Here is a 22,108-nt window from a genome sequence, read left to right as displayed (position 1 = left end):
TATCATAGGTCATTGCAATCAAGGTCCTTTATACAGCAAAGGATTAACCTCTCCTTTGGCCATTTCTTGGAACCTAAAAGGTAACCTCTAAAGCCTTGGTGTGCCCTGCCTTAGGGCATTGGGCTATACCAAATTGTCTATGCTAACAATGTGATTTATGGTGGTTGAGGTATCAACATCTGTAGGGGCTGAATGCTAAGGTCAGCCACATGTACAACCAACAATGTATATGTGACTAAGCGCCAATAAACACTCAAAAATTGTCAAAACTGAGTATTGTCCTGGGGAGCCCTGAACTAGCAATTGGTATCAGAAGTGTAGATGTTCTTGGGGAGCCCCCAACTTGCACTCATCACAGGTTATTGCATCCATGGTTCTCCATCATATGATTCTAGCTTTGGTAACCATGGCCTCCACCATGCATGTGCCCATTGAGTTTCTGTCAATGGCTAGAAACTCAAAATTTATCTTTCAAACATTTTTCCATTTGGTAAAAATCTTGTGTTAAATTAATATTGACCAACTAATGACTGTTTTTAATGTTTGATCATTTTGCTTCTTCTTCTTATTCCCCTACTTTTTCTTCTGAAGACATCACTTATTAAAATTCAAAGATTTGGCTTGAGTTCCTTCAGTGTTTTGAAACATTTTATAATTTCCCCAATAAAATGTACATTCTTCTAATATTGAACTTTCCAGGGCATGTACCTTAGTGCTATCCAAGCAAACATGTCAATGGACAACATTAAACAGGGAGGAAAACATAATTAAAGGCTATCGCAATAGGAAAAACAAACCAGAATACAATCTGAATATAACTCCACTGAAATATAAGGTGGAAATACTTTTTAAGAACTGAAGTGAAAAGGAAGACCTTAGGCTATCTATGTTAGTCAATTGGACTTCCCAAAGGTAAAGTAAACTTTTGTCTTCAAGACAGGAGGGATTTTGCAACCTGAAGCAGTGAAGCTAGGTTCCTATTCTCCCCACAGAAATTGAAAAATAGGGGCATTATTATATTTTGATAATTATATTTCAAAAGTATGGCTCCCAAGTCTTTGACATAGTCATAATTTATAAAACTGGTAAGAGACTTTTAAAAAGAGTTACATCTCAAAGGGGTGAAAAAAGAATTATTAATTACAAATTTTCTAACCTAAATGCTCTAAGAAAAGAGAGAAGACCTCTGTGTTTAAGCCATCTGGATTCTGTAAGGGGCAGGGTGAGAGGGGGAGGTCAGGGGCACAGAAACCTATCTAAAGTTCAGTCTAGCTGAGGGGAACACTGAGGCCATCACAGTTAGTGGTCTATCTTCTTTAGAGTCATTATGTGCTATCATAGTCTACTAGTATGTATTGCATTGTGAGCTATGCAAGGGCCTGAAATTGCCTTGTTGCTATTCACTTCTCTTGCATGGGTAATTGTAATTAAAAGGTCATAATACAGTATATATTCAGTAAAAGTAAATACTAGACAATGATAATTGTGTGTACTTGTGTATTGATGCAGGGGTTATTTCTGAATTCATCCTATCACTGCCCCTTTTGAAGAGCTCATTTGCCCTCTGTTGTACAGAGTATTAGAGATGGAATTATAATAGTGCTTGAAGAAACCACTCTCATCTTCTGACCCTGAGAAGTGCTGACAACTCATATTAATTGCCTATTTTGCTGACATTTCTCTGGAAGTAGGTATCATTTTCTCACAGGAAGGCTCTGTCAAAAGAAGAGGTAAAGCAAGGAAATCTGCATGAAACACCAAGGGCGCATTCTGATCAGAAGACAGAACTTGCACATTTTTCATAAATGTCAGCTCAGAAATCAGACCAGTGGAGGAAAAAGTGTGGCAGAGTCGTGAGGATACCATTGTAATTAACTAGTTATTAATAATAGGAAAGAAGCAAAAGGAAGGCCAGGCATTAGAGGCATGTTCCCTGCAAAATAGTAGGACAGAGATCCAACAAAGGGAAGATAGATGCATGCGCAGTGAAGTTGGGATGACATAGGAAACGTACTTGTCTGTCACTCACACCTGGGGACAGAGATGGTTGGCCAGAATGGGCATGGGCCCTGCAAGCACACAGAAATTTGGGATATATAATCCCCTGAACAAAGAAGCTCATTCTTTTGGTTTCCCTTGGTTCCTCTTGGCATGCTTGGCTCATGCTTGGCTTCCTGGCCCTCTCCCATTTCTCCCACAGCCATGTAGACCCCCCCACACACAAGGACTGATGGACTGAAGCCAGCCTAATGCTGCACTGGACCTGGATGCAACAAGGAATGGAAACTCTGGACACTGGCTCTTAGTTTAGCCCTACTGAAACCCCAATTATACTTTTTCTATAACTGGACTAAGGGAAGTAAAACTTTAGAAACTCAGGGATGTAACTCCATAGAAATGAAACTTTCTACTATATCACATCCTCCCGTGAGAGTCTCAGAAAATTCCTTTTCTCCAAATATTGCAAGGACCTCACTCCCACCAGCAATGGGGAAAGACAAGCCACTCTCGCCTCCGATAATAGAGACATCTGCTGAACCTGCAGAAAAGTCCCCTCAGAATCTACTCTACTGCGTGTTGTGACTAATAATTTATCCAAAAGACCACCTAGCAAATAACTGCTATAATTGCTTATCCTCTCACATTTACACCCCAAAGATAGTTCTTCGTGTAAACCATTTTCCCCTGAAATAAAAAAGCCAGGATTCACAGTCAAAGTCTCTACAATCTATGTGTTACAAACACAAAAACAAAAGTGAATCTAAACAAACTTTTTTAAAAAAATGAGGCCCAAACCTCCTTAAGACTATCTTTTGAATGCAAAACTAAAAGTGTCTTTTGCTCCAGCTCTGATCGTCAAAGTCTCTGCTTATCACAACACACACACACACACACACACACACACACACACACACACACACACACACACACACACCAGCAAATGAGCAATAGAAAGTCAGTTATTCTAGAGGGTCTTGAAAATACATTGGTCGTTTGAAAGGAAAATCAACTCCAATTGCAACCTGAATTCAATACAGAGGTAATCTTATTTGAAGCATTTTCATCTCCAAAATGGCAATATATTGAGTTGCTTTGCTTAGAAATATATCTGGGAAGGCTTTGCTCAACATTTTATTTATACAGTAAAGACAGCCAAGCTTTTCAGAGGCACTAATCCCTCTGGATCTCTCTGCCTAGAGTGAATGCAAATCATGTGACCCTGGTCTCCAGCATGACATAAAATCAGCTTCTTTAAAGAAGCAAACTCTTAACATTTCTTTCTACTTTGTTTTTTCCTTGCTCTGCCTTCCACTGACACAGATTCACTTGCTGAAAGGAGATATATATGTAATTTTAAATCACAGCATAAATCAAGTGAAATAACTGGTATTGTGGGTTTATTTCTGCACCTGCAGAGGAGATCAATGTTTCCTTTTATCCCTTCTAGATCATTTGGCTGGCCTACTGATTAATTTGACACAATACAGATTAAACAGGAGAAATACATATAGGAGTTCACAGAATTTTGAAACCCAAAGAAGTGATCAAAGCAGGTAGCTGTTATATATTTTAGACAAAGAAACAATAAATTTGTGAAGCATTCAGAAGACAGAGAAGTTTGAATGTGGAGTAGTAAATTAGTGAAGAAGTTTAAGGTTTGTTCATTGAATCTTCTAGGCTTTGACTTTCCCATCTCTGGTGATAAGGTTCCTTCTTACCTCTTTCTTGATATAAGGAAGGTACTACATGAAAACGCATTTTCTTCTTTCAGGACAAACATCATGCTAAGATGAAGAGAGACACAGAGAGGCGGTGGACATGTGAAGATGAAGGAGGAGATTGGAGTTGTGCTGCCACAAATCAAAAATCAAGAAAGCCCTGGGGCTATTAAAAGCTAGAAGATGCAAAAAACAAATCCTTTTCCTAGAAGATGCAGAGGGAACGTGGCCTTGCCAACAGCTTGATTTTGGGCTTCTCGTAGAGGTGTGAACCAATATATTTATGATGTTTTAATCTATCCAGTTTGTGGTACTTTGTTACACAGCAACCCTAGAAAAGTAATACAAATGGCTAGTTGCTTTTCAGGAAAGGAAGCTGGGAATGTCACAATATGTTCAGGACTAAATAAAATTATTTTTAGGCCTTAAAATTTCCTCCTGCCTTTGGCAGTGGGCTCTGCGTAGTGAAAGAAAGGAGCCAGACAAATGCCCACTCAAATTGCAGCTCTGCTTCCTCCTGCCAGAGTTCCTTCAGGCTGTTTAACCTCTACAGACTCGATTTCTCTCTGTGAAAATGGATGTCTTCGCCACAGTGCACTGCTTTTGTTTTGTTTTGTTTTTTAGAATTAATGGAGATAGTATAAGCAAGTCACCTGACATATTAAACTTTCAGCTATTCTAGCTCCTTTCCTTTTCTTTCTAGGCCCACACCTTCCCAACAACTGGCCATCAACTAATCCCCCCTGAGGTCACAGCTATTAATAGCTTCACATTTTATCCCTCAGATATCTGTAATTTTGCAGACAACCCTTAAAGGCAGGAGAGCCCTTGAGGCCAAAGTAATAAATTCTAACGGGAAACTTAAGGCTTTCTGATGGCCAGTGAAGTAGATATTTTTTTGAGCTGGAGAACTTTGCAGAAGGCATGTAGATCATGCCTGAAAGTCCCCTGGCCTTCTTCATGTGGCCATCCCAGCTTGGTAATAGATTTTTTTTTTACATTTAGAAATTTTATAATCTGTCACTTCTCTTTATTTATTAATCAATAATTCCTATATTCCTTTATTCATTCTACCTTTCAATTTAAGTACATAGTCTATATAACCCATTCAGGAAATCATAAAGATCAATCTAGCAAAGCTATTGTCTGCCCTTAAGGAGTTTGTAGTCTAGAAGAGAAGACACTCAGACACATACATAATCAATACAACTAAGAAAGTTGTAATATTTTGTTTTTGTGAGACTTTCCTAAGCCATCATTCAATTTCATCATATTTTCATTTTTCTCCTTTTTCCTTTTCTGCTCTGATTTCTTTTTCTCTTTATCTTTTTTTAATTTTTATCCCTCTTTTTATTTACATGTTTATGACAGTGCAAGCTGATATTTTTCTTGTTTGTGTATGTTAGTCTCTATATCTGATAATCTAAAACTGAAATTTGTTTACTTTTCTTATTCTAGTTTAAAATATTTATGCTAGTCTCATTTCTACATTTACTCACCAAATATTAATTTTAATATTTCTATTCCATTAGCACAAATTCACTTATTTATTCCACATTTACAGAACATTTATTTGACACTCTTCTGTGCCAGGCATCACATGAAGGCACCTCTCCCATTCTCTATTTCCTGTAGCATATTTCTGGCAAAGTAATCCTTTTAAAACAATATTTTTCTGTTTAAATGGTTGCTAGACTTGGAACTAATAAATCTGAGTTTATGCCTTTCCTCTACTTTTAAATACTTGTCAGATCTTTCATCAGTAATAATAGTAATAATAATTTATAATAGTAAACACTTATTGAGTATTTACTTACGTCCTATACACTGTGAAAAAACTCAAAAAAAGAATTAGATTGCTATGTCAGTAATGCAAAGGGAAATATATTCAGTTTTTCATTTCTAATATAGGCTCTCAAGGGCCTATCAGAAACAATACTTTAAAATCAAATGATTTAATTTACATCAGACAGGAGTTTCTGAGAAAAGGAAAATCTATTGAAAAACAAAAAGGAAACCCTTACAGGAAGCAAGATATAGATAATGAGATAGAGAGAGAATAGATGCCTTAACAATAGATTGAAAAGAAGATAAAGAATGAATTATGTTCAAGGGAAACTGAAGGAGGATCAACCAGGCTAGGAAAGAGCAGGAGACTGGAATCTAAAGAGGCATGATCTTGGATGGGTAAGATAATGATAACAGACCAGAAGGTGGGAGGGGACCACATAAAAGGAATGAGAGACAGTCAGATGTTATCACCATCACTGTGATCAGAATGTGGCTATAATAGGCTCTTTATGTGCCTATTTGACTAGCCATGGGGTACTCAGATTAAACATTATTTCTATGCCTGTGAGGATGTTTCTGGATGAGATTCCATTTGAACTGGTGGACTCGGTCCATTCCCTTCTTCAATGTGGGCGGGCATCATCCAACCCACTAAGGTCCCAAATAGAACAAAGGCAGAGGAATGAGGAATTTGTTCCTTCCTGCTGATAGCTCTGAGCTGGGACATCCATCTTCTCCTGCTCTTGGCACTCCTGGATCTCAGGCCTTCACACCCGAACTGGAACCTACATCATCAGTTCCCCCAGTTCTTACAACTTTGGACTCAGACAGAATTACAGCACTAGTTATTCTGCGTCTCCAGCTTGCAGTTGTCAGATAGTGAGACTTCCCAGCCTTCAAACTGTGTGAGCCAGTTCCTTTTAATAAATATCTATACATATCGTATTAGTGCTGTTTGACTAAAAAAAAAAAATGGCTATAAGTCACTATAAATAACGTGAACACATGTTGTCATGTCAGGTCTCCAGCATGCTACTGTCTTTACTATAAGGTTCCTGTCAAACACCATGGCTTTTTCAGCAGAAGTGACACCCATGTGTGCCCTAAGTCTTAGATGAGTCCCCCAGAACATCTCCCTGTTTTAATAGCACTGAATACTTATTGACATCGTAAAACACATTTGAAACAGTTAAGATGCTTCAGAAGATAAGACTCCAAACCTATAATTAAAACACAGCCTAAGTGAAAATTCACCATTAAAAACCATCCTTTGGTTTATGTAGGGACAGAATCTGGGCTGTATTAGCTTCTAAATTATCTAGGTGCAGTTTCATCCAAATCTATAGAATGACTCATGGGTAGAGTAGCACACTATTCTAAAAATAAATAAATCTCCCAGACACCTCAACATCTTTCCAGATGGTTTCTATAGAGCCAGAATGGTGCTTTGGAATAGAAGTTGAAGCAGTTCAGTGATAGGAATTGATCCTCAACCACACAATTTCCTTGGTGGCCTCTAACTTCATTAGGACATGTTTAAGAATTCTTCTATTCCACAGTAGAAGGGGGAAAAGAGGAGATGCCAGTGGAGATTCTAGTTTCCAAAGTTGGCCTCATCCTTGTGGCTTTGCCATGCTGTTTTAATTGCCTTTATTCACCCCATTAGTTAGGGAGGACCTCCCACCCCAGAGTAATGGAGATGCCTGAATACACAACATCCAACACTAAATAGATGAGATGGGTAGCAATTTATCAGTCATGTACACTTACAACCTGGGATAGGAGGACACCACATGCCATGCACGGCCACACGGGAGTCACACTTGAGAACAGAGTGAAAAACCAGAGGCTATGAAACTCAGGCTTTATAGTACCAAGAGCAGTGGTTCTCAACCTTCCTAATGCCGCGGCCCTTTAATACAGTTCCTCATGTTGTGGTGCCCCTCAATTTCATTGTTACAAATTGAACATAATTAAAGCATAGTGATTAATCATAAAAACAATATGTAATGTGTGTTTTCCGATGGTCTTAGGCGACCCCTAAAGGGATCGCGACCCACAGGTTGAGAACCGTTGACCAAGAGGGTGATGGGACCTGTGGTTCTTGCTGGAACGTATTTGAACAATGCTGCAAGCTATCAGGAAACTGAAGCACACTACTCAGAAATCAGTACAAACTGTGCCTGGTCCCTTTGATAAGGAGGTTGTTTGGTTAGGGGACCTCATCTGAAAGAGCAGAGTAGGGCAGGAAACTTACAATTATGCCATTCTACACCTTCTAGGTCTTACTAGTTGTCAAGACAGCACATAGTATTGGTCCTGAGTTTTAAGCTTTATACCACATGTGCCTCCATAAAGAGGTGGTATCTAATTCCCTCTTCTTGCAGCCGAAAGCATGTGATGAAAGTGATAGCACATGACTTCTAATAGGGCAGGTCAGAAGGCACTTGTAGCTTATTGGAATGCATCTTCTCTGGACCCTCCCTTTCTCAGAATCCACCTACTATTAGGGAGAATCCCAAGATGCATGGGGAGACCAGATGAAGGCAGCTGCTTGAAAGTCACTGAGATTTCTGCTTGGATGGATCTGTCACTCAGAGAAAAAAGGGGAAGGGAGAAGAAAAGAAAACCTAAAAAAACTGAGCATATGAACAATGCATCTTCTCTGTTTAAAACCAGAAACAATGGAATTATCTTTAAATTGCAAATTCTCAAGGAGATAGAATAAGTCATCAAGAGAACAGGAGTTTTACTTTTATTGCACATCTAATTTATGCGGAGTGAAAATTTACTTTCTGCATGCGTTCCTTCAATTTCATCTGTCCCTTAATATTCATTCACCCTTTTAGTCATTCGTTTAGCACATGCCTACCATGTAGCAGTAAAATATTAGTTTGGAGATCATCAGTGGGGTCTGGAACAAAGGCAGTAGAGCCAGGGACACCCTCCAGAAGCTCAGCTGTTCTTGCAGTGATTGGAAGAGAACACATTGTAATCATTTCTCTTAGGTGCATGGCATGGTGGTGACACAGGACAGAAGCTCACAAGGAGGAAAATCGAATAGTTATGCAGATTGTTTGAGCCTCTTAGTACTACTACTCATAAGCTGTAAGGTACCACATAAATGTAAAGTGGAATAACATTATTGAGTGATCATTTTCCCACTCCTTTATGAATCACCACAACTTACATGCCGAAGTTCAAACTCTCCTGATTGTCTCTATTTATAATCTCAATGTTCATCCTATTACTCCTGCAGCAGCACTGAGTTTGGTACAGTCAGTATAAATGCACTATTTCATACAATTTTTTATTATATTAAGATTTGTTTCCTCACTTATAGATTCAAGAAACCAGTCCTGCACCTGTAAAAGCACACAGTTAAGGAAGAGGAGGTTTGCATTTTCTAGAGTTGGATTTGCCAAAGATTACTATAGTCACCCTCTCTAGGGCAGGACATTCTTCTCTTATAATTGGCTCTTTAGGCAAGATGACCCTTATGGCCCTTCTACTCTATAAACTCTTCCAAGCAGGGAGAAAATTTTGTTGAAAATATAGGCTCTAATTAGAAAGAAGAAGAGAAAGCTTCTATATTTTTCATTTGTGAGCTTTATATCCATATCCATAGGAACACTTATTAATTTCTCTTCACATCTTTATTTTATTTTTTGTTTCTAAGTTGGAATTATTAATATCAATTTACTATACCTATATCAGCACTGGTTGCAAATTCAGAGGACAAATCTGCTTAATGTAGCAGAAAAGCAATCTGTTAGAAGTATAATGGGTAGTTCATAAAATGAAGACTGGTCGGGAACAGGCAGAATGTAAAGGAAGCTAAAGGGATTAGTGCTACGGTTATAGCCACACCAGCATAGGAACAGCATGGATAATACTGGGAGTCACCAGACCAGACGCCACAGGCACCGTGGATATTGTATGCATCTTTGCTGCTGGTACTGAACATGTTTTATTATATTACTGGTTCCACTTCAAAGTGGCAGGAAGAAATATCCAATTGGCCAAACCTATATTATGTCCCTGCAAGGGAAGGGGAAAAGGAGTCTCTGAATCTCATTATTTCTTTCATGATGGGTTATGTTTTCACCAAGTCTCTCTCACTGGGGAGCCACCAACAATAATTTACCTTTGCACTATAATCTGAAGAGGATAGAAAATTCCAGAATTTAAGTAAGATGGGTCATATTAGATACTCAGTTCCTGGGAGCTGTATTTAGGAACTGACCTCCCTTGGCTGTTTACCCCTGACTGGGTGTTAAAGTGTCCAGATTCATTAAGGATGCTAATGAGATGCAAGACATGCAGAATCTCCATGGTTCATGAGATGCAAACAAAGCCAACTGCCTGAGCTCAGCAAGCAGCAGGGAGAGTTGTGGCTCAAGGTTTTAATGGCACTATTGCTAAAGCTGCACCTTGGTCATCCCAGGCCCTGGTGGAGACTGCCTGGTAATCCTGCTCTCTCCAAAGGCTGTCAGAGGAATCATTCTCAGAGTGAGGAGCTGTGACTCAGAAATTTCTGGCCTTTGGGGTAAAAGCCCTGCTTAATTGTTGGTAATCCCTACCTCCAAGGAGCTGGCCTAAAGAAGTTGCTCATTTCCTCCTCTATTAATTCTCTATTTACATCCTCTAACAAAATGTCTATTGTGAAAGTGGTTTCTCTCTACTAAGAATAGTGACAGCAAAGTGGAATCCTGTTTTTTGTTTGTTTGTTTTACTTTGTTTTTAGAATTTATGAAACACTTTCACATGCTTTAGTCAACCTCACAACATCAGTGGGGTAACTAATGCTCTGAGAGAGAAACTAATTTCCACAAGGCTGCTCAAATGGGCAGATGGAGGATTGGAACATAGTGCTGCATGGCCCATAGCCCCTATTATTTTCATGACTACACACCTCTTTCTGGACATGACACAGTGCAGGACACATAAGAGTCATAAAATAAATGTCCAAGTGAGAGAGGAATTCAGAGATGGAGAATTCTTCAGATGAATTCGCAAGGATTTGGGAGAGAAGTCCTTGCGGAGTATCTAATTTCTTCCATAGAATCATCTAAGTTGAAGGATCATCTTTAGAAGTGTATGTGAGGCTCTGAGGCTACGCCAGTGCTCCAGGAACACCTGCATGGTCAGAGCTGTGTGGTTTTATTTCCTTTGTTCTGTTTTCAAATGCAGCCTGCATGCCTAGGGTCTGGAACCTAAAGTGCAGAACTTGGAATCCTGGATCTGCCACTTCGCTTTCTTAACCACTTGAAGGTTCAGGCGTCCTTATCTGAAAACTTTACCTTGTATGGAGCCCCCTACCTCTGGATTCCAGGATAGTCTATTCATAATCTCTTAACTACTGGTATGTGCAGAACACAAGGAAGCCTGGCTTCCATCCAGAGAACATGGGGGTGGCTAAATGCTTTCTGCTTTTTACCCTGAATTCTATAAACTCCAAGGCAATATAGGCACCTTAGCAAGAAGAAAGGAGGTAGATCTCAAGAGATTTATTTCTCTCTGCCCATTTGTCTGAATCAGAGTCATTGTCAACCTTCACTCTTTATGCAGAAGACTTAGGTATTGTCTTCATCATTTGTCTTAATTTTTTATATAAACTTCCAGAGCTAGATGGTATTTCTTTAAAAATGAGGCCCCGGAGGATTCAAATACAGAGCAAGCTCTGTTAGAGGGCCTGTCCTTTAGGCATTAGAAGCATTTTTTTAGAACTGTTTCACTATTTTTAATTATAAAATGAGAACAATACATTGTCATTACCTTCCTTAACGTTTGGAATGGATTCTTCAATAAGACGCTGCTTTTCTGTCTTTAAATGAAAGAAAAAATATCCCTTTCATTGTGATACAAAAAAATACCCATTACATATGATCTACTCGTTCCACAAGCCCCAGGACACATGTTTCCAGAGTGTATTACAAGAGCCATATGCAGCAGCTATTGCTTTTGAGGCAGCTCAATAATCCATCACTCCGCCTTCACTTACTCTCCTGCGGTTCACCTGGATGCAAAGAGATGTCCTCCAACTTTTATCCAAACATTAGGGATTCAGGCTCCGAGCTAAAACCCTTGTCATCATTTTATTTAATATGTTGAAGAATCTGGCTCATTAGTAATGATTGACTATCCAAATGGGCAATCGAAAGGTTTAATCAATATCAGTTACTCATTTGATGCCATATTGTCCTTTTAGAGCAATAGGTGGTTAACCTCCCTTGACCTTCTCTTTTAATTAATTGCAGCCTTTATTAATAAGCCCCTACAGGTCCCCAAAGCCCTGTAAAATTGCTTCTCTCAAGAAGAAAGTTTTCCCTTGGAGTTTCCTGAAATCAAGGAGAGTGAAGCCAAAGCCACAGGAAGCACAATTGGCATGGGGTGCAGGGACAAGGGTGTGAGGTCCCATGAGCTGACCTGGCTGCTGGTAGATGGAAGCCTAGACCTTGAGGTAGATCCCTATAGAATGCCCCCACCCCTGCCATTTGGCTCCGGGCTGGATACAGAGATGGCTAATTGGTATTTCATCTGACTTCATTGCTTTTGCTGAGAAGCAAAAGTCACTGGATCAGGAAGAAAGTAATTTGAGTTCCCAGAAGGTGCACCTGTAATCTGTGCAGGGCACTCGACTCCAAGTCAGTGACTGACAGCCAGTGATGACAATGGGCGGATTTTGCCAAGTTGCTTTCCCTGCATGGACTTCAGTTTCTTCATCACTAAAATGACAGGATCTTCCAAGGTGGTTTCTTAAGTTCTCCTATACCACTGACATTCCATAATTATTTATTTCTCTGAGCCACTTGCCTCATTATCGACATAATTATGAGGACAAGATTTGTGCAGATCTGGGTCCTCTAAAAAAATCATCAAATTACATTCCAAATGAAATATTCCACAGCACATTTTATTTTTTAAAATATATTTTATTGATTTTTTACAGAGAGGAAGGGAGAGGGATAGAGAGTTAGAAACATTGACAAGAGAGAAACATTGATCAACTGCCTCCTGCATACCCCCCACTGGGGTTGTGCCCACAACCAAGGTACATGCCCTTGACTGGACTTGAACCTGGGACCTTTCAGTCCACAGGCCAATGCTCTATCCACTGAGCCAAACCAGTTAGGGCTCCACAGCACATTTTAGATGTTGCACAAAGATAACTGCATTTGCCGCCTCTAGTCAATAAAAATATATTCTGATTTCAAGGGCTAAAATCCAGCATTACATATATTTAATTATTTCACTTAGAACATTACCTTTTAAGATTTTGTTGATTTTCAGAGAGAGTAAGGGAGAGGGAGAGAGAGAAACATCTATGTGAGAGTGAAACATCCATCAGCTGCCTCCTGTATGCATCCTACTGGGGATTGAGCCTGCAACCTAGGCTTATGCCCTGAAGTGGAATAAAATTGGTGCATGGGATGATGCACAACCAATGAGCCACACCAGCCAGGGCTAGCACACTATTTTTACACAAAAAAATAAGATTAAAATAAAAAAGTAAAAAGAATGGCATAACCCATAACTAACTGTATGTGCCACTATTTATATTTTATAAAATTTGCTTCATCTAATTTATTAAATTATAAAAAGATATGCATTGTGAATGAAGTTAAAATGTACTTTGCTAGGATAACTACAGTTCCATCCCAGTGAACTTCCTTCCCACCCATAGGTAACTATGTTTATAAATTTGATGTATATTGTTCCAGCCTGTTTTATAATATAGATGAATATATTAACAAATTGATAGAAAATTGATAGATACATGAATGCAGAAAGATTCTGGATATGTATAGATAGGTATAGAATATCCACTTATATTAGGTAGTAGAGGCCTGGTGCACAAAATTCATGCATTTGGGGCGGGGGCAGGGTCCCTCAGCCTGGCCTGTGCCCTCTCGCAGTCTGGGAGCCCTCAGGGCATGTCTGACTGATGGCTTAGGCCTGCTCCCTGCAGGAAGCAGGCCTAAGTTGTCAGACAGACATCCTTAGCACTACCCTGGAGGTGGGAGAGGCTCCCGCCACCACCGCTGTGCTCACCAGCTGTGAGCCCAGCTTCTGGCTGAGCAGTGCTCCCCCTGTGGGAGGACACTGACCACCAGGGGACAGCTCCTGAGTTGAGCATCTGCTCCCTGGTGGTCAGTGTGCGTTATAGCAACTGGTCGTTCTGCCGTTTGGTCAATTTGCATATTAGCCTTTTATTATATAGGACTATCAAATTGCTTTCCAAGTTGATACCACCACTTTGTGATTTTATCTTTCTAGATCTTTGCCAGCACTTGCTATTGTTAAACTTTATTTTTACTCACCTGATAGGTATAAAATACTCATCATATTTGTGTATTTCATTTTTGTTTGTCTCATGCTTACAGTTCCTAGATCAGTGAGGTTGAGTTTAACATATTTAATATATTTCATTCTTTTATATGAATGACCTATTTATAACCCATGTTTCCTAATTCATGTTATTTTATTTAACAATTTTATGAGATATTCATATATTTGGCTATTAGTTTGTTGTTTATGTTATAAAATCATTTGGATTCAACAAAAGTCCATTTATGGAAAATATAAAAGAACTATTACTTTGCTCCAACTTGATTGCTGGTTTCTTCAAAGGAGCTCTATAATATTCAAATATACAATAGTTTCCTTTCTTAAACTGGTCTCCTAATTTCTTACACAAAATTGAAAAAAAAAGTCTCAGACATTGCCAGGACTAACATTAGGAGTTTCCACATCTTAAATGTATCATGTGACCTTTAAACAATTTTAATTTTTCCTCAAATCTACCAAAAATTATATTCAATACTGATTACAAATTATTTTTAAGCACCCAAATGGGTTGCCTTTTAGTAATATTAGAAAAGGCAGACTTTATAAAGATAGCCACTATCTCTAATTTAGTCTTTCTAATGGGGGTGGATTGGAGAAAAAAGTGAGGTGAAGGAAGAGGGGCATACAGAGGAAAAATAAATTATTGAGCTACTATAATAATACTAGCATTTTGCTATTATTTACTCATGTTATCATTATAGAACTTTTTAATGGAGTAACACCATTCCATATTATATGATGCTATATTTCAAAGTAATATATGCTGATGTTTACAGAGCTAGAGATTTTTTCCCCCTCATAAAACATTTTCTGCTCTGCTTCTGTATGCTGAAAAGCATCTTGAATGCACAACATTTCTCAGAATTATATAACCTAAAAATATCCACAAATACTTATGTATGCTTTACTATAGTGGAATTAGTCCAGAATCAAACACCATACTGAGAGCATCTATTAATATAGGTTAGTTAATTTTACAAAGCGGGCCTGGTATATTTACTAACATACTGCAAAGGAGCATTAAGGTGACCAAAATGGAATCTATTAAAATAAATTAAGTGCAGCCAGGACCACAATTTGTTTGCTTCTATATCACTTCTCTTTATTTACTAGTCAACCAGAAAATATGACAATCGTCCATGGGTGTATTAGTTTTTTATGGCTGCTATAACAAATTAACCACAAATTTAATAACCTAAAGCAATGCAAAATTATTACGTTGCAGTTCTTGTGGTCAGAAATGCAAATGGGCCTCAGAGCTTCCATCCGGGTATCAGTAGAGCTCGCTCCTTCTGAGGGCTTTAAGGGGGAATCTGGTCCTTGCCTTTTCCAGCTTTTAGAGGCACCTACTTGGCTCATTACCATGTTCTCCACACTCAGAGCTTCGCTACCAGGCTCAGTTATCACACCGCGTGGCTCTGCTTCTCTTTCCTGGCCTCCCTCTTCTACTTTTTAAGCACTCTTCTGAAAACATTGGCCCAATCCAAACAATCCAAAATAATCTTCCTATTTTAAGGTCAGCTAATTAATAACCTGAATTCCATCTGAAACCTTAATTACATTTGCCAGGTAACCTAACTGTCACAAGTTCGAGATTATGATGTCGATACCACTGGGGGGTGGGGAGCATTATTCTTATTACTCCAATGGAAATATGCAGAAGCAGAATGTTTTTAGGTAATTTTGAATCAGGAAACAGCCCCCTAAATAATTTTCCCAGAAGGACTGAATTTTAACAAATGAATTGGGCATCGCATAAGCGGTCAGAGTGCATATATCATGGCTGAATATACATAATGAAGGTGTTAAAGCTCTCTTCCCTCCCTGCCTTCCTCCTTTTTTTTCTTTCTCTTTTCTTTCTGAAATTGTTTACTAAATTACTTCTATGTGTTAGGCCTTGTGATAGTTGGATATAAAATGACAAAAAAAAAAATCCCATGCTTGGAGAGCTCACAGTTTATTATATAAATTGACACAACCAAATAACTATAACATGGGATGACAAGTGGACTCTTAGAGGCTTGTAAAAAAAGAAATGTTTGGCTGGCTGGGTTTTCCAAAGCATGCATTATGGGATATTTGTCCCAGATAGTGTCCATATAAAGAATTACATGTCAAATGTAGTAGGAAATACTCTACTCTATAATCTTTCTCACCCCATACCCAACTCCCTTACACCTGTCACTGTGAGGCTTGCAATGCCCATCAGCATATTATAAACTCTAAGAATTCCTGAAATAGGGATATCTGTTGCTAGGTTAATCCTTCACAAACTTAGTTGACTTAAAAATACACCTTTAAAAAAAAGTGTTCTATAATTGACTTATTTACTTCCCAACAAATCTGTAAAACATATTCTGAGAAACACTCTTTTACTGGCAAAAGAATAGAGACACAAAAATTACTAACTTTACTTAATATCATTCAGAGGTTGAGACCATCTACTAGAAAATGGAAATAATTGCCTGGATAGTGTGGCTCAATGGTTGAGTATCAACCTCTGAACCAGGAGGGCACATGCCTGGGTTGCAGGATTGATCCCTGGTGCAGAGCGTGCAGGAGGCAGCTGACTGATGATTCTCTCTTATCATTGATGTTTCTCTCTCTCTCTCTCTCTCTCTCTCTCTCTCTCTCTCTCTCTCTCTCTCTCTCTTTCCCTCCCTCTCCCTTCCTCTCTGAAATCAATGCAATCATATTTTTTTTTAAATTGAAATAATGAAACTGGACTTCCACTGCAGTAAGTGGTCTCCAAAGAAGAGCCTTACAATGCCCCATTTCACCATCACTACCACCTGAATATGCATGCCACTCTTCAAGTACTCCTCATAAAAAGAAGAGGACTTTTTCATCCCTTGAATCTGAGTTGATCTAGCATGTGCCTTTGACCAAGAGAATGCAGGAGAAATGATGTCCGGAGCCTGAAGGGAACAGGCAACCTCCCTCTCTCCCCCTCAGCATAGCTGCCATGCTATGAGCCAGCGGATCCTCATGGAGGGGAACTAACATGCCCTGTGAATGGCTCCAGTTGGACGCTCAGTGGACAGTGATCACTGAGACCTCAGATATATGACCCAAGCAGACCTCTCCCTGCCCGCCCCCAGCTTTTGAGCTCCCTGGGCTGACACTATGTCAGGCAGGGATGGGCTGTTCCTGCCAAGTGCTGCCCAAATTGCAGATTTATGAATAAATAATAAATTGTTTTATAAATTAATCCATTTCAGAGCAGTTTGCTACACAGCAATAGATAATTGAAAGATGTATAGAAATTTGACAAGTATTCCTGATTTAAGAAATACCATGTGCAAAGGCAGAGATATAAATGAATTTGGCATGTTCCAGAAACAAGTGGCTCCACGTGACTGAAATATTGGGTACAGAAGGAGGAGTGATGACCTGCAGGGCTGCAGAGATAAATAGGGCATAAGTAATAGCATTTTTTAAACTAGCATAAAACTCTAAATAAGTATCCTGAATATCCTACTGTGTTATTTTGTCTGCTTTGGACTTTTCCCCCTTCTCCTAAAAGGCCTCTAATTTTTCTTATGTAGAACCATCTTTTGCCACTCTCAATCCACATGTCTTGGACAAGGCAAACCTATATAAATACTAATTCAAAAATGGAAAAACAACACCCATGAGAGGGATATGCTTGGCCAACCAGTTCATTTCACCCTTCAGCTCCAGTTTGGCTGAGGGATGAACCCATGATTCAACTTGAGAATCTGGGCTAACCTCAGAAAAGTTGCCTGGGTTAACATATATATTAAACTGCTAAAAAAATTTTCATTTTTCTTTCACAGTGAGGAACTAAAGGTGGTAAAAAAGAGAATGAGCACTTAACTGAATTTCAAGGGGTCAATTTACATTTTAATCAGTTGCCGGGGTCCTGCCCCAGCGGGTCCAGGGGTCCCCAAAGGTGTGGACAGAGTCGGCGAAGAAGGAAGGACACGGAGACAGTGTTCAGTTGATCAGCAGCCTAGCCAGGATCTCCAGCCAAGTTCTGGTCTCGATCTCCAGAGACGTTCTGCTTCAGATCTCCAGCCAGGTTCAGTCACCAGGTTCTAGTCAGGCTCTCCTGCCAATCTCCACAGTCAGGTTCAGTCCAGGATCCCTGCCATGCTCTCTCGCCAGGCTCCGCCTCCAGGCTCCAAGGCCAGTCCCTGTCCAGGATCCTCCGGCATGCTCTCGCCAGCGAAGTTCTTCTGTCTCTAGAGAACGTTCTGTGTAGGTTCTGTGCCTAGGCTTTGTCTCTCTTGGTCCTGTCTTCCAAGCCCTGTGTCCTTAGTTCTGTGTTCTGAGTTCTGAGTGTTTCTGTCTTGTTACAACTGTATTTATACCAGTTGATTCAATCCTATCAATCTCTATTACAAAGGTTAGGGCGTTTCTTATCTCCATTCCAGGGAGAAAAGATTATGTAGTTTAAGCATGATAGTTCGTAGTTAAAGGGATTAATTACCCGCCTGGCACTTAGTTGAGGGGTTTTATTCCCTCCCTAACTTCAGGGGAAAATCCCTACCTGGGGATTCAACCTTTCTTGGAGAGGTGACCTTGGTTAAAACACAGCGCCAAGAAGGTGAGCAAACATATTAAGAACCGTATGCCATATATGTCAGGTCCCTTGAAACAGCAAGGATGGACCGGCTCCCGGCAATCAGTCACTCATTTATTCATTCAACAAATATTAATTCCTAAGTCTGTTTGGCCACGGATTCTCAATCTTCCTGCTTTTTAAATCATATTGCTGGGGTTAAGCCTGGTCATAAGCACTTTTCAAAGATCACCAGGGAATTTTTTGCAGCTAAGATTGTACCTTGAGAAGCATAAAAATTATACAAAAGCTTCTTTAAAACATCGATTCACCCATTCTATCACCTCCTAGACATTTTTATCAGGTAGCATTGGGGTAAAGTAGAGAATCAGTATTTTCCAAAAACCCACCACATAGCCCCCTCCCATAGTGGATGCCTGAAACCATAAATAACACTGAATCTTAAATATATTTCTGTATGCATACAAACCTATGATAAAGTTTAATTTATAAGTTTGTCACAGTAAGTGCAATCAATAAATATAAAGCAGAATACATAACAATGTGAGAATAAACTTATGTGAATGTTCACCCTTTTTCCCGGTCAAAATATCTTATTGTAGTTTACTCACCCTTCCTGTGATGCTGGGAGATGGTAAGTGGCCAGACCTACTCCTGAATGGTGGAACGGCCCCTTCCTTGAAGTGAATGGCTGGGTGTCACTCATTTCAGGGAACCCCTCGCTGAGTCCTCCCATAGGCTGAGTGCTCTCTGGTGCAACTCCTTGCCTTCGGTCAGAACACGTTTTCTGTTCATGTCTCCCACTCACAAACTTAGAGTCTTTTCCATCTCAACTAAGCACTTATCATGCGCGTGACCGTATCTTTTGCAGGATGTGGCGTGATAGCATAGCAAAACTAACACAAGTTTTTTGTGTTTTTTTCCCCTCCTTTGGCACAATTTCACGAATACAAGGTTCATTCTTACCGCAGATCACAACAACCTCAGCACACGTTTTGTGTTTTTTTCACTTTCCCTATTAATTTAAGAAGTTTCACCTTTTCACGGAAAGGAAACACTTTCTGGCTTCTCTCTGGCCTATCTGAATTGCCACCATTGTTTCTCTTATGCTTTGGAGCCATTATTAAGCAAAATAAGGATGACCTGGATACAAGCACTGAGAGGACAGCACAGTCCACAGCTGATCTGATAACCAAGATGGCTAAGGGGCGTGGGCATGTGGAGGCGTGAGCACGTGGAGGCGTGAGCACATGGAGGTATGAGCACGTGGAGGCCTGAGCACGTGGAGGCCTGGGCACGTGGAGGCCTGGGAACTTGGAGGCCTGGGCACATGGAGCCGTGGGCACGTGGAGGCATGGGCACTTGGAGGCATGAGCACGTGGAGGCCTGGGCACGTGGAGGCATGAGCACGTGGAGGCCTGGGCACGTGGAGGCCTGGGCACGTGGAGGCATGAGCACGTGGAGGCCTGGGCACGTGGAGGCCTGGACACGTGGAGGCGTGGGCACGTGGAGGCATGGGCACTTGGAGGCCTGGGAACTTGGAGGCCTGGGCATGTGGAGGCATGAGCACGTGGAGGCCTGGGCACATGGAGGCGTGGGCACGTGGAGGCATGGGCACGTGGAGGCATGAGCACGTGGAGGCCTGGTCACATGGAGGCGTGGGTACGTGGAGGCATGAGCATGTGGAGGCATGAGCACGTGGAGGCACGAGCACGTGGAGGCATGAGCACATGGAGGCATGAGCACGTGGAGGCGTGGGCACGTGGAGGCGTGTGCACGTGGAGGCCTGGGCACATGGAGGCGTGGGCACGTGGAGGCATGAGCACGTGGAGGCCTGGGCACATGGAGGCCTGGGCACGTGGAGGCCTGGGCACGTGGAGGCATGAGCACGTGGAGGCCTGGGCACGTGGAGGCCTGGGCACGTGGAGGCATGAGCACGTGGAGGCCTGGGCACATGGAGGCCTGGACACGTGGACATGCTGAAATGCTGGACGAGCAGATGATTCACATCCCTCTTGGGACCTGCAGGAAGGCCGGGGATTTTATCACGCTACTCAGAGAACAGTGCATGTTAGAATGGAGAGATGAAGGGGAGCCTGAGACAAGATTGAGGTGACTGGCGGGCTGGCTGGGCTCAGTGATTGAGCATTGACCTATGAACCAGGAGGTCACGGTTTGATTCCAGGTCAGGGCACATGCCCAGGTTGTGGGCTCAATCCCCTGTGTAGGGCATTCAGGAGGCAGCCAATCAATGATTCTCTCACATCGCTGATGCTTCTATCTCTCCCTCCCTCTCTGAAATTAATAAAAAATATCTGTATATTTTTTAAAAAGCCATCATCCTATCACCTGAGCACTAGCTGAGTTTTGCTAACTGAGCACTGGAGCTGTTTAAACAACAACAAAAGATTGAGATGACTGCTTCCAGCCAAGCAAGAAGGAGCCATTCACTTGTCATGCCCTATAAATCCAATGCAGAAACCACCACGGGGGAAAGAATGGTCACCAGGTCCTGACTTCTGCTGAGATGTCAGATGTGGATGAAAACTGAGTTCTGTCCATGACTGTAGCAATGTGCCTGTCTTGGTTGCTCTAATGAGAGCCATTTCAGAAGACTGTTCTGGGCTACAGCCTGGCTGACGTGGATTCAGTACAAAATGAGAAGAGAAAGTTTAGAGACAATGAGTAGAAATCTCTTCTGAGAAATGTTTCTGTGCAGGAAAGTAGAAAAAAAAAGGTCATGTAATTGCAAGATAATCATATGGGTCAAGAGAGGTTTTTGTTTGATTGGTTTTTTAATTGAGAAAATGCACTTTTTCCAATAAAAATTATCTTTGATAACTGTTGTTGGGAATACAAAATGTGCAGCTGCTAGGGAAAACAGTATGAATGTTTCTCAAAAAATTTAAAATAATACTACCATATCACCAGCACTCTCATGAGCTAATTATGTCCCAAGGACCTCACCTCCATATATAATCACATTAGGAAGTAGATTTCAATATGTGAATTTGTGATGCTGACAACTAAAGAAGCCAAAGACAAGCCATAATGCATTTTCTTTCATTGTTCTATTGTGAACTGTTTTTGTTTTACAGAGGAACTACTAATCCAACAAGAAGGTTTTGGTTACTTGTAGCCTTTCTTCACAGCACCAACCACACTTTGGCATTTATTTGGGTGATGATTGGGTATTTGTCACACACTAGACTCTATGCTCCATAATAACAGAATCCTTATCTGTTGTTGGTCATTATTTTATCATCAGCAGCTAACACAGTCCCTCATGTGTAGTAGACATAAATTAAACATCCATAATAATAAAAGCATAATATGCTAATTAGACTGAACAGACGAATGACCTTCTGGACATCCTTCCGGATGACCTTCTGCGAGGGCCAAGGTGGCCACCGTGGCTGCGAGGGATGAGTTGCTTGCACAAGTTTCATGCATTGGGCCTCTGGTTCTTAAATAAATGGTTTAACACACTCTACCTCTGTGTTCTTTCTCCAGAAGTTAGGACCACACATTGCAAAATAAAACCAACTCCCCTTTTATCCTGGAGAAATTTAGCCCCAGCAATAATTTACACTCCCCTTTGATAATGAAAACCTATGCCTCTGGCCCAATTTTAAAGATATTTGAAAGAGTTTTCTTTAAAATATCATATCTTGCAAATGAGTTAATTATTTTTGTT

The 22,108-nt window shown here is 40.6% G+C and overlaps 1 protein-coding gene across 1 annotated transcript; it reads right to left on the bottom strand.

Annotated features, from left to right (window-relative positions):
• Window positions 1-19,612: 19,612 nt before the first annotated feature.
• LOC132241958 (uncharacterized) lies at window positions 19,613-20,389 on the bottom strand. The gene has a single exon (XM_059710907.1). It carries the CDS (start codon window positions 20,387-20,389, stop codon window positions 19,613-19,615), a length of 777 nt encoding a protein of 258 aa, XP_059566890.1.
• Between the last annotated feature and the right edge of the window lie 1,719 nt (window positions 20,390-22,108).

The sequence above is a fragment of the Myotis daubentonii genome, chromosome 9, assembly GCF_963259705.1.
Source record: "Myotis daubentonii chromosome 9, mMyoDau2.1, whole genome shotgun sequence".
Classification (NCBI taxonomy): domain Eukaryota; kingdom Metazoa; phylum Chordata; class Mammalia; order Chiroptera; family Vespertilionidae; genus Myotis; species Myotis daubentonii.
The sequence above is the reverse complement of the archived record's forward strand: the minus strand, read 5'-3'. Positions and strand labels throughout refer to the sequence as shown.

Bases quoted from the DNA above. Each gene is read 5' to 3' on its own strand.
- LOC132241958 (XM_059710907.1), bottom strand. From the start codon at position 20,389: ATGTCCACGTGTCCAGGCCTCCATGTGCCCAGGCCTCCACGTGCTCAT.